A 12,214-nucleotide genomic window follows, 5' to 3' on the forward strand; every position below is an offset into this window, starting at 1 on the left:
AGAGGGTCCACCTCTCATAGTCCCTGTCCCTTTCTCCTTTCCTCCGGTGAGGCTGACTAATAGAGAGGGTCCACCTCTCATAGTCCCTGCTTTCTCCTTTCCTCCGGTGAGGCTGACCAATAGAGAGGGTCCACCTCTCATAGTCCCTGCTTTCTCCTTTCCTCCGGTGAGCTGACCTGACCAAGGCTGACCAATAGAGGGTCCACCTCTCATAGTCCCTGCTTTCTCCTTTCCTCCGGTGAGGCTGACTAATAGAGAGGGTCCACCTCTCATAGTCCCTGCTTTCTCCTTTCCTCCGGTGAGGCTGACTAATAGAGAGGGTCCACCTCTCATAGTCCCTGCTTTCTCCTTTCCTCGGTGAGGCTGACTAATAGAGGGTCCACCTCTCATAGTCCCTGCTTTCTCCTTTCCTCCGGTGAGGCTGACTAATAGAGAGGGTCCACCTCTCATAGTCCCTGCTTTCTCCTTTCCTCCGGTGACTAATAGGAGGGGCTGACTAATAGAGAGGGGGTCCCTGCTTTCTCCTTTCCTCGGTGAGGCTAGTCCCTGCTTTCTCCTTTCCTCCGGTGAGGCTGACCAATAGAGAGGGTCCACCTCTCATAGTCCCTGCTTTCTCCTTTCCTCCGGTGAGGCTGACCAATAGAGAGGGTCCACCTCTCATAGTCCCTGCTTTCTCCTTTCCTCCGGTGAGGCTGACCAATAGAGAGGTCCACCTCTCATAGTCCCTGCTTTCTCCTTTCCTCCGGTGAGGCTGACTAATAGAGAGGGTCCACCTCTCATAGTCCCTGCTTTCTCCTTTCCTCCGGTCTGACTTAGAGAGGGTCCTCTCATAGTCCCTGCTTTCTCCTTTCCTCCGGTGAGGCTGACCAATAGAGAGGGTCCACCTCTCATAGTCCCTGCTTTCTCCTTTCCTCCGGTGAGGCTGACCAATAGAGAGGGTCCACCTCTCATAGTCCCTGCTTTCTCCTTTCCTCCGGTGAGGCTGACCAATAGAGAGGGTCCACCTCTCATAGTCCCTGCTTTCTCCTTTCCTCCGGTGAGGCTGACTAATAGAGGGTCCACCTCTCATAGTCCCTGCTTTCTCCTTTCCTCCGGTGAGGCTGACTAATAGAGGGTCCACCTCTCATAGTCCCTGCTTTCTCCTTTCCTCCGGTGAGGCTGACTAATAGAGAGGGTCCACCTCTCATAGTCCCTGCTTTCTCCTTTCCTCCGGTGAGGCTGACTAATAGAGAGGTCCACCTCTCATAGTCCCTGCTTTCTCCTTTCCTCCGGTGAGGCTGACCAATAGAGAGGGTCCACCTCTCATAGTCCCTGCTTTCTCCTTTCCTCCGGTGAGGCTGACCAAAGAGAGGGTCCACCTCTCATAGTCCCTGCTTTCTCCTTTCCTCCGGTGAGGCTGACCAATAGAGAGGGTCCACCTCTCATAGTCCCTGCTTTCTCCTTTCCTCCGGTGAGGCTGACCAATAGAGAGGGTCCACCTCTCATAGTCCCTGCTTTCTCCTTTCCTCCGGTGAGGCTGACCAATAGAGAGGGTCCACCTCTCATAGTCCCTGCTTTCTCCTTTCCTCCGGTGAGGCTGACCAATAGAGAGGGTCCACCTCTCATAGTCCCTGCTTTCTCCTTTCCTCCGGTGAGGCTGACCAATAGAGAGGGTCCACCTCTCATAGTCCCTGCTTTCTCCTTTCCTCCGGTGAGGCTGACCAATAGAGAGGGTCCACCTCTCATAGTCCCTGCTTTCTCCTTTCCTCCGGTGAGGCTGACCAATAGAGAGGGTCCACCTCTCATAGTCCCTGCTTTCTCCTTTCCTCCGGTGAGGCTGACCAATAGAGAGGGTCCACCTCTCATAGTCCCTGCTTTCTCCTTTCCTCCGGTGAGGCTGACCAATAGAGAGGGTCCACCTCTCATAGTCCCTGCTTTCTCCTTTCCTCCGGTGAGGCTGACCAATAGAGAGGGTCCACCTCTCATAGTCCCTAGTCCCTGCTTTCTCCTTTCCTCCGGTGAGGCTGACCAATAGAGAGGGTCCACCTCTCATAGTCCCTGCTTTCTCCTTTCCTCCGGTGAGGCTGACCAATAGAGAGGGTCCACCTCTCATAGTCCCTGCTTTCTCCTTTCCTCCGGTGAGGCTGACTAATAGAGAGGGTCCACCTCTCATAGTCCCTGCTTTCTCCTTTCCTCCGGTGAGGCTGACCAATAGAGAGGGTCCACCTCTCATAGTCCCTGCTTTCTCCTTTCCTCCGGTGAGGCTGACCAATAGAGAGGGTCCACCTCTCATAGTCCCTGCTTTCTCCTTTCCTCCGGTGAGGCTGACCAATAGAGAGGGTCCACCTCTCATAGTCCCTGCTTTCTCCTTTCCTCCGGTGAGGCTGACCAATAGAGAGGGTCCACCTCTCATAGTCCCTGCTTTCTCCTTTCCTCCGGTGAGGCTGACCAATAGAGAGGGTCCACCTCTCATAGTCCCTGCTTTCTCCTTTCCTCCGGTGAGGCTGACCAATAGAGAGGGTCCACCTCTCATAGTCCCTGCTTTCTCCTTTCCTCCGGTGAGGCTGACCAATAGAGAGGGTCCACCTCTCATAGTCCCTGCTTTCTCCTTTCCTCCGGTGAGGCTGACCAATAGAGAGGGTCCACCTCTCATAGTCCCTGCTTTCTCCTTTCCTCCGGTGAGGCTGACCAATAGAGAGGGTCCACCTCTCATAGTCCCTGCTTTCTCCTTTCCTCCGGTGAGGCTGACCAATAGAGAGGGGTCCACCTCTCATAGTCCCTGCTTTCTCCTTTCCTCCGGTGAGGCTGACCAATAGAGAGGGTCCACCTCTCATAGTCCCTGCTTTCTCCTTTCCTCCGGTGAGGCTGACCAATAGAGAGGGTCCACCTCTCATAGTCCCTGCTTTCTCCTTTCCTCCGGTGAGGCTGACCAATAGAGAGGGTCCACCTCTCATAGTCCCTGCTTTCTCCTTTCCTCCGGTGAGGCTGACCAATAGAGAGGTCCACCTCTCATAGTCCCTGCTTTCTCCTTTCCTCCGGTGAGGCTGACCAATAGAGAGGGTCCACCTCTCATAGTCCCTGCTTTCTCCTTTCCTCCGGTGAGGCTGACCAATAGAGAGGGTCCACCTCTCATAGTCCCTGCTTTCTCCTTTCCTCCGGTGAGGCTGACCAATAGAGAGGGTCCACCTCTCATAGTCCCTGCTTTCTCCTTTCCTCCGGTGAGGCTGACCAATAGAGAGGGTCCACCTCTCATAGTCCCTGCTTTCTCCTTTCCTCCGGTGAGGCTGACCAATAGAGAGGGTCCACCTCTCATAGTCCCTGCTTTCTCCTTTCCTCCGGTGAGGCTGACCAATAGAGAGGGTCCTCCTTTCCTCATAGTCCAATAGAGAGGGGTCCACCTCTTTTCCTTTCCTCCGGTGAGGCTGACCAATAGAGAGGGTCCACCTCTCATAGTCCCTGCTTTCTCCTTTCCTCCGGTGAGGCTGACCAATAGAGAGGGTCCACCTCTCATAGTCCCTGCTTTCTCCTTTCCTCCGGTGAGGCTGACCAATAGAGAGGGTCCACCTCTCATAGTCCCTGCTTTCTCCTTTCCTCCGGTGAGGCTGACCAATAGAGAGGGTCCACCTCTCATAGTCCCTGCTTTCTCCTTTCCTCCGGTGAGGCTGACCAATAGAGAGGGTCCACCTCTCATAGTCCCTGCTTTCTCCTTTCCTCCGGTGAGGCTGACCAATAGAGAGGGTCCACCTCTCATAGTCCCTGCTTTCTCCTTTCCTCCGGTGAGGCTGACCAATAGAGAGGGTCCACCTCTCATAGTCCCTGCTTTCTCCTTTCCTCCGGTGAGGCTGACCAATAGAGAGGGTCCACCTCTCATAGTCCCTGCTTTCTCCTTTCCTCCGGTGAGGCTGACCAATAGAGAGGGTCCACCTCTCATAGCTTTCTCCTTTCCCGGTGAGGCTGACCTAGAGAGGGTCCACCTCTCATAGTCCCTGCTTTCTCCTTTCCTCCGGTGAGGCTGACCAATAGAGAGGGTCCACCTCTCATAGTCCCTGCTTTCTCCTTTCCTCCGGTGAGGCTGACCAATAGAGAGGGTCCACCTCTCATAGTCCCTGCTTTCTCCTTTCCTCCGGTGAGGCTGACCAATAGAGAGGGTCCACCTCTCATAGTCCCTGCTTTCTCCTTTCCTCCGGTGAGGCTGACCAATAGAGAGGGTCCACCTCTCATAGTCCCTGCTTTCTCCTTTCCTCCGGTGAGGCTGACCAATAGAGAGGGTCCACCTCTCATAGTCCCTGCTTTCTCCTTTCCTCCGGTGAGGCTGACCAATAGAGAGGGTCCACCTCTCATAGTCCCTGCTTTCTCCTTTCCTCCGGTGAGGCTGACCAATAGAGAGGGTCCACCTCTCATAGTCCCTGCTTTCTCCTTTCCTCCGGTGAGGCTGACCAATAGAGAGGGTCCACCTCTCATAGTCCCTGCTTTCTCCTTTCCTCCGGTGAGGCTGACCAATAGAGAGGGTCCACCTCTCATAGTCCCTGCTTTCTCCTTTCCTCCGGTGAGGCTGACCAATAGAGAGGGTCCACCTCTCATAGTCCCTGCTTTCTCCTTTCCTCCGGTGAGGCTGACCAATAGAGAGGGACACCTCTCATAGTCCCTGCTTTCTCCTTTCCTCCGGTGAGGCTGACCAATAGAGAGGGTCCACCTTTCCTCATAGTCCCTGCTTTCTCCTTTCCTCCGGTGAGGCTGACCAATAGAGAGGGTCCACCTCTCATAGTCCCTGCTTTCTCCTTTCCTCCGGTGAGGCTGACCAATAGAGAGGGTCCACCTCTCATAGTCCCTGCTTTCTCCTTTCCTCCGGTGAGGCTGACCAATAGAGAGGGTCCACCTCTCATAGTCCCTGCTTTCTCCTTTCCTCCGGTGAGGCTGACCAATAGAGAGGGTCCACCTCTCATAGTCCCTGCTTTCTCCTTTCCTCCGGTGAGGCTGACCAATAGAGAGGGTCCACCTCTCATAGTCCCTGCTTTCTCCTTTCCTCCGGTGAGGCTGACCAATAGAGAGGGTCCACCTCTCATAGTCCCTGCTTTCTCCTTTCCTCCGGTGAGGCTGACCAATAGAGAGGGTCCACCTCTCATAGTCCCTGCTTTCTCCTTTCCTCCGGTGAGGCTGACCAATAGAGAGGGTCCACCTCTCATAGTCCCTGCTTTCTCCTTTCCTCCGGTGAGGCTGACCAATAGAGAGGGTCCACCTCTCATAGGCTTTCTCCTTTCCTCCACCTCTCATAGTCCCTGCTTTCTCCTTTCCTCCGGTGAGGCTGACCAATAGAGAGGGTCCACCTCTCATAGTCCCTGCTTTCTCCTTTCCTCCGGTGAGGCTGACCAATAGAGAGGGTCCACCTCTCATAGTCCCTGCTTTCTCCTTTCCTCCGGTGAGGCTGACCAATAGAGAGGGTCCACCTCTCATAGTCCCTGCTTTCTCCTTTCCTCCGGTGAGCTGACCAATAGAGAGGGAGTCCCTGCTTTCTCCTTTCCCAATAGAGAGGGTCCACCTCTCATAGTCCCTGCTTTCTCCTTTCCTCCGGTGAGGCTGACCAATAGAGAGGGTCCACCTCTCATAGTCCCTGCTTTCTCCTTTCCTCCGGTGAGGCTGACCAATAGAGAGGGGACACCGTCTTCCACCTGATGGCCAAACTCAAGTCGCACCACATTATTTCTGCCTGATGCTCTAATTCATGATGTTCCTATGACCAGAAGTGAAATATTCCTGGATATTGAAATAGACGTGACGAGCTGCTGATAATTAAACAGCAGGCCTGTTGATACACGGCTACTCAGCACGAGTGGAAGTAGGGAGAAGCACATTTGTTTTTGTAAAAGTGTTGCATAAAAACAGTGTTGACAGTCCTGAATAAAAGCTTAAAGAACTCACTCATAAAAACAGTGTTGACAGTCCTGAATAAAAGCTTAAATAACTCATTTATAAAAACAGTGTTGACAGTATTGAATAAAAGCTTAAAGAACTCACTCATAAAAACAGTGTTGACAGTCCTGAATAAAAGCTTAAAGAACTCACTCATAAAAACAGTGTTGACAGTCCTGAATAAAAGCTTAAATAACTCATTTATAAAAACAGTGTTGACAGTATTGAATAAAAGCTTAAAGAACTCACTCATAAAAACAGTGTTGACAGTCCTGAATAAAAGCTTAAAGAACTCACTCATAAAAACAGTGTTGACAGTCCTGAATAAAAGCTTAAAGAACTCACTCATAAAAACAGTGTTGACAGTCCTGAATAAAAGCTTAAAGAACTCATTCATAAAAACAGTGTTGACAGTCCTGAATAAAAGCTTAAAGAACTCATTCATAAAAACAGTGTTGACAGTCCTGAATAAAAGCTTAAAGAACTCACTCATAAAAACAGTGTTGACAGTCCTGAATAAAAGCTTAAATAACTCATTTATAAAAACAGTGTTGACAGTATTGAATAAAAGCTTAAAGAACTCACTCATAAAAACAGTGTTGACAGTCCTGAATAAAAGCTTAAAGAACTCACTCATAAAAACAGTGTTGACAGTCCTGAATAAAAGCTTAAAGAACTCACTCATAAAAACAGTGTTGACAGTCCTGAATAAAAGCTTAAAGAACTCATTCATAAAAACAGTGTTGACAGTCCTGAATAAAAGCTTAAAGAACTCATTCATAAAAACAGTGTTGACAGTCCTGAATAAAAGCTTAAAGAACTCACTCATAAAAACAGTGTCGACAGTCCTGAATAAAAGCTTAAATAACTCATTCATAAAAACAGTGTTGACAGTCCTGAATAAAAGCTTAAAGAACTCACTCATAAAAACAGTGTTGACAGTCCTGAATAAAAGCTTAAAGAACTCACTCATAAAAACAGTGTTGACAGTCCTGAATAAAAGCTTAAAGAACTCACTCATAAAAACAGTGTTGACAGTCCTGAATAAAAGCTTAAAGAACTCACTCATAAAAACAGTGTTGACAGTCCTGAATAAAAGCTTAAAGAACTCACTCATAAAAACAGTGTTGACAGTCCTGAATAAAAGCTTAAAGAACTCACTCATAAAAACAGTGTTGACAGTCCTGAATAAAAGCTTAAAGAACTCACTCATAAAAACAGCAACTGTTTGCTGTATTCCTTGACGGTCTTTCTCTGGTCGTGGAGTTTGTCCCTTCAGACAAATGAAATGGTTGGAACACTTTGCCTACCCAGCAGCACTGTAAGACCAATAGGAGTGCAAGGTGATGGACTAGGAATGCCTTGAAGATGGACCTGTAGGTGACCACTGCTTTATGGAGACCCCCGTTATTGACGCTTTTCTGACAGTTATTCTGTCATTTTACACGGAACACCTTTGAGGATTTCTGTTCTCATTGGCTATATAAACTCTGACTCCTTGTCTCTTCCTTCTATTGGTTGATTGTCCCCAGGTGTATAGCATGTGTGACCAGTGAGTGGCAGTGCCAGTGGAATGCCCAGGACCACACCTGCAGTGACAGAGATGTCTCTGTAGATGGAGCTCACATCGTCAAAGCCCAACAAGTAGGAGGAAGCCCTGTCTCAGTGAACTACACAGTTTGGCTCAAACTCCATTTGTCTTTCCACAACTCCTTGTGTCCTCTCTCCCCGCCTCCTCAAGAAGAAGGTCCAATACCTTTTGAGAAGCAGGCCAGAAGAGAGGACGTGAGGAAGTGAAGGAAGATTAATTGATAAAGAGCTATTGTCTCTTTTATTTATTTATTTTATTTCACCTTTATTTAACCAGGTAGGCAAGTTGAGAACAAGTTCTCATTTACAATTGCTACCTGGCAATTGAGCCAGCTTGTATCTGTTACTGACTTTCTGGCTTATAGGTGGCAACTGGCAAGCTCCGACCTGTCTGCCTGTATGCCTGCCTGCCTGTCTGTCTGTCTGTCTGCCTGTATGTCTGTCTGTCTGTATGTGTGTCTGCCTGCCTGCCTGCCTGCCTGCCTGCCTGCCTGCCTGCCTGCCTGTATGTCTGCCTGCCTGCCTGTATGTCTGCCTGCCTGTATGTCTGCCTGCCTGCCTGTATGTCTGCCTGCCTGTATGTCTGTCTGCCTGTATGTCTGTCTGCCTGTATGTCTGTCTGCCTGTATGTCTGTCTGCCTGTATGTCTGTCTGCCTGTATGTCTGTCTGCCTGTGTGTCTGTCTGTCTGTGTCTGTCTGCCTGTGTCTGTCTGCCTGTATGTCTGTCTGTGTCTGCCTGTATGTCTGTCTGCCTGTATGTCTGTCTGCCTGTATGTCTGCCTGTATGTCTCTGTATCTGCCTGTATGTCTGCCTGTATGTCTCTCTATCTGCCTGTAAGCCTGTCTGTCTGCATGTCTGTCTGCATGTCTGTCTGCCTGTCTGTCTGCCTGTATGACTGCCTGTATGTCTGTCTGCCTGTATGTCTGTCTGTCTGCATGTCTGTCTGCCTGTATGTCTGCCTGTATGTCTCTCTATCTGCCTGTCTGTATGTCTGTATGTCTCTCTGTCTGTCTGTATGTCTCTCTGCCTGTCTGCCTGTGTGTCTGTATGTCTGTGTGTCTCTGTCTGCCTGTATGTCTCTCTGTCTGCCTGTATGTCTCTCTGTCTGCCTGTATGTCTCTGTCTGTCTGTGTGTCTCTCTGTGTGTCTGCCTGTATGTATGTCTGTCTGTCTGTCTCTCTGATTAAACCAGCTACCTTCTGTTCTCCCTCCAGGCTGATAGCTGTCCTCAGTTTGAGAACCCAGACCCTCATCTCATCCCTGTAGGCTACCTCATCCCCATCAGCTTCCAAGGGAAGAACCTGGACATATACAAGGTGAGATAGACACAGCTTTTAGGCTTGCGTCCCTAATGACACCATATTACCTATACTGTGCACTACTTAGGTAATAGGCTGCCATTTGAGTGCACTACTTAGGGAATAGGGTGCCATTTGAGTGCACGATATAGGGAATAGGGTGCCATTTTGGGTTCACTGTAGGGAATAGGGTGCCGTTTTGGTTTCACTGTAGGGACTAGGATGACATTTTGGTTTCACTGTAGGGAATAGGGTGCCATTTTGGGTTTACTGTAGGGAATAGGGTGCCATTTTGGTTTCACTGTAGGGACTAGGGTGCCATTTTGGGTTTACTGTAGGGAATAGGGTGCCATTTTGGGTTTACTGTAGGGAATAGGGTGCCATTTTGGTTTCACTGTAGGGAATAGGGTGCCATTTTGGTTTCACTGTAGGGAATAGGGTGCCATTTTGGTTTCACTGTAGGGAATAGGGTGCCATTTTGGGTTTACTGTAGGGAATAGGGTGCCATTTTGGGTTTACTGTAGGGAATAGGGTGCCATTTTGGGTTTACTGTAGGGAATAGGGTGCCATTTCAGACACCTATTTAGTCATCGTCTATCATTGATGATTAACTTGGCTGTTCCTCTTTTCTTCCTCGTTCACTATTAGATCATGTACAGTGCTGTTTATCTAATATGGTTTGTTGTGCCTGACAGCCTGACTGACTTCTACTCATTCTAATATACATGCTCTCTTGTCCTGTGTGTATCTCTGTCCTGTGTGTGTCTCTGTCCTGTGTGTATCTCTTGTCCTGTGTGTATCTCTTGTCCTGTGTGTATCTCTTGTGCTGTGTGTATCTCTTGTCCTGTGTGTTTCTCTGTCCTGTGTGTGTCTCTTGTCCTGTGTGTATCTCTTGTCCTGTGTGTTTCTCTTGTCCTGTGTGTTTCTCTGTCCTGTGTGTTTCTCTTGTCCTGTGTGTATCTCTTGTCCTGTGTGTTTCTCTTGTCCTGTGTGTATCTCTTGTCCTGTGTTTCTCTTGTCCTGTGTGTATCTCTGTCCTGTGTGTATCTCTGTCCTGTGTGTTTCTCTTGTCCTGTGTGTTTCTCTTGTCCTGTGTGTATCTCTTGTCCTGTGTGTTTCTCTGTCCTGTGTGTGTCTCTTGTCCTGTGTGTATCTCTTGTCCTGTGTGTATCTCTGTCCTGTGTGTGTCCCTGTCCTGTGTGTATCTCTTGTCCTGTGTGTATCTCTTGTGCTGTGTGTATCTCTTGTGCTGTGTGTTTCTCTGTCCTGTGTGTGTCTCTTGTCCTGTGTGTATCTCTTGTCCTGTGTGTATCTCTTGTCCTGTGTGTTTCTCTTGTCCTGTGTGTATCTCTTGTCCTGTGTGTTTCTCTGTCCTGTGTGTTTCTCTTGTCCTGTGTGTATCTCTTGTCCTGTGTGTATCTCTTGTCCTGTGTGTTTCTCTTGTCCTGTGTGTATCTCTTGTCCTGTGTGTATCTCTTGTCCTGTGTGTATCTCTGTCCTGTGTGTATCTCTGTCCTGTGTGTTTCTCTTGTCCTGTGTGTTTCTCTTGTCCTGTGTGTATCTCTTGTCCTGTGTGTATCTCTTGTCCTGTGTGTTTCTCTTGTCCTGTGTGTATCTCTTGTCCTGTGTGTTTCTCTTGTCCTGTGTGTTTCTCTTGTCCTGTGTGTATCTCTGTCCTGTGTGTATCTCTTGTCCTGTGTGTTTCTCTTGTCCTGTGTGTTTCTCTTGTCCTGTGTGTTTCTCTTGTCCTGTGTGTTTCTCTTGTCCTGTGTGTTTCTCTTGTCCTGTGTGTTTCTCTTGTCCTGTGTGTATCTCTTGTCCTGTGTGTTTCTCTTGTCCTGTGTGTCTCTTGTCCTGTGTGTGTCTCTTGTCCTGTGTGTTTCTCTTGTCCTGTGTGTTTCTCTTGTCCTGTGTGTATCTCTTGTCCTGTGTGTATCTCTTGTCCTGTGTGTATCTCTTGTCCTGTGTGTATCTCTTGTCCTGTGTGTATCTCTTGTCCTGTGTGTTTCTCTTGTCCTGTGTGTTTCTCTTGTCCTTGTATCTCTTGTCCTGTGTGTATCTCTTGTCCTGTGTGTTTCTCTTGTCCTGTGTGTTTCTCTTGTCCTGTGTGTTTCTCTTGTCCTGTGTGTTTCTCTTGTCCTGTGTTTCTCTTGTCCTGTGTGTTTCTCTTGTCCTGTGTGTCTCTTGTCCTGTGTGTCTCTTGTCCTGTGTGTGTCTCTTGTCCTGTGTGTTTCTCTTGTCCTGTGTGTTTCTCTTGTCCTGTGTGTTTCTCTTGTCCTGTGTGTATCTCTTGTCCTGTGTGTATCTCTTGTCCTGTGTGTATCTCTTGTCCTGTGTGTATCTCTTGTCCTGTGTGTATCTCTTGTCCTGTGTGTATCTCTTGTCCTGTGTGTATCTCTTGTCCTGTGTGTTTCTCTTGTCCTGTGTGTTTCTCTTGTCCTGTGTGTTTCTCTTGTCCTGTGTGTTTCTCTTGTCCTGTGTGTTTCTCTTGTCCTGTGTGTATCTCTTGTCCTGTGTGTCTCTTGTCCTGTGTGTCTCTTGTCCTGTGTGTGTCTCTTGTCCTGTGTGTTTCTCTTGTCCTGTGTGTTTCTCTTGTCCTGTGTGTATCTCTTGTCCTGTGTGTATCTCTTGTCCTGTGTGTATCTCTTGTCCTGTGTGTATCTCTTGTCCTGTGTGTATCTCTTGTCCTGTGTGTATCTCTTGTCCTGTGTGTATCTCTTGTCCTGTGTGTTTCTCTTGTCCTGTGTGTTTCTCTTGTCCTGTGTGTATCTCTTGTCCTGTGTGTATCTCTTGTCCTGTGTGTTTCTCTTGTCCTGTGTGTATCTCTTGTCCTGTGTGTATCTCTTGTCCTGTGTGTATCTCTTGTCCTGTGTGTATCTCTTGTCCTGTGTGTGTCTCTTGTCCTGTGTGTATCTCTTGTCCTGTGTGTGTCTCTTGTCCTGTGTGTGTCTCTTGTCCTGTGTGTTTCTCTCGTCCTGTGTGTTTCTCTCGTCCTGTGTGTATCTCTCGTCCTGTGTGTGTCTCTCGTCCTGTGTGTGTCTCTTGTCCTGTGTGTGTCTCTTGTCCTGTGTGTGTCTCTTGTCCTGTGTGTATCTCTTGTCCTGTGTGTATCTCTTGTCCTGTGTGTATCTCTTGTCCTGTGTGTGGGTCTCTTGTCTGTCCTGTGTGTGTCTGTCTGTCCTGTGTGGGTCTCTGTCTCTCTCTCTCTCCAGGATCACACATTTAAAATTGGCACGGAGCTCATGAAACACACGGAGGAAGAGTTCACCTTTAATGAGGGGTTAAAGTTCAACTTCAAGGGTTATGAGGTCAGTAATATCCACCTCTATTTGAGACAACACAGGTTTTACATCCCAGCGCCCCACATGAGCAGTACAAGTCTTTTCTCTCAGTCCCAAAGACATTCACCTCCAGCCAGTACTCTAACTCTCTCTGCCT

General features: G+C 48.7%; 1 protein-coding gene across 1 annotated transcript in view; it reads left to right on the top strand.

The window, feature by feature from the left end:
* The window catches only part of LOC124021087 (plexin-B2-like), a 73,101-nt gene that overhangs the window by 15,128 nt on the left and 45,759 nt on the right, over positions 1-12,214 (top strand). Inside the window, exons 11-13 of the mRNA XM_046336416.1 lie at positions 7,419-7,530; positions 8,693-8,794; positions 11,989-12,084. Of these exons, the coding sequence (XP_046192372.1) occupies positions 7,419-7,530; positions 8,693-8,794; positions 11,989-12,084 (310 nt within the window). The remainder of the gene's footprint in view (positions 1-7,418; positions 7,531-8,692; positions 8,795-11,988; positions 12,085-12,214) is intronic.

This window comes from Oncorhynchus gorbuscha, unplaced genomic scaffold (genome assembly GCF_021184085.1).
Source record: "Oncorhynchus gorbuscha isolate QuinsamMale2020 ecotype Even-year unplaced genomic scaffold, OgorEven_v1.0 Un_scaffold_1041, whole genome shotgun sequence".
Taxonomy (NCBI): Eukaryota; Metazoa; Chordata; class Actinopteri; order Salmoniformes; family Salmonidae; genus Oncorhynchus; species Oncorhynchus gorbuscha.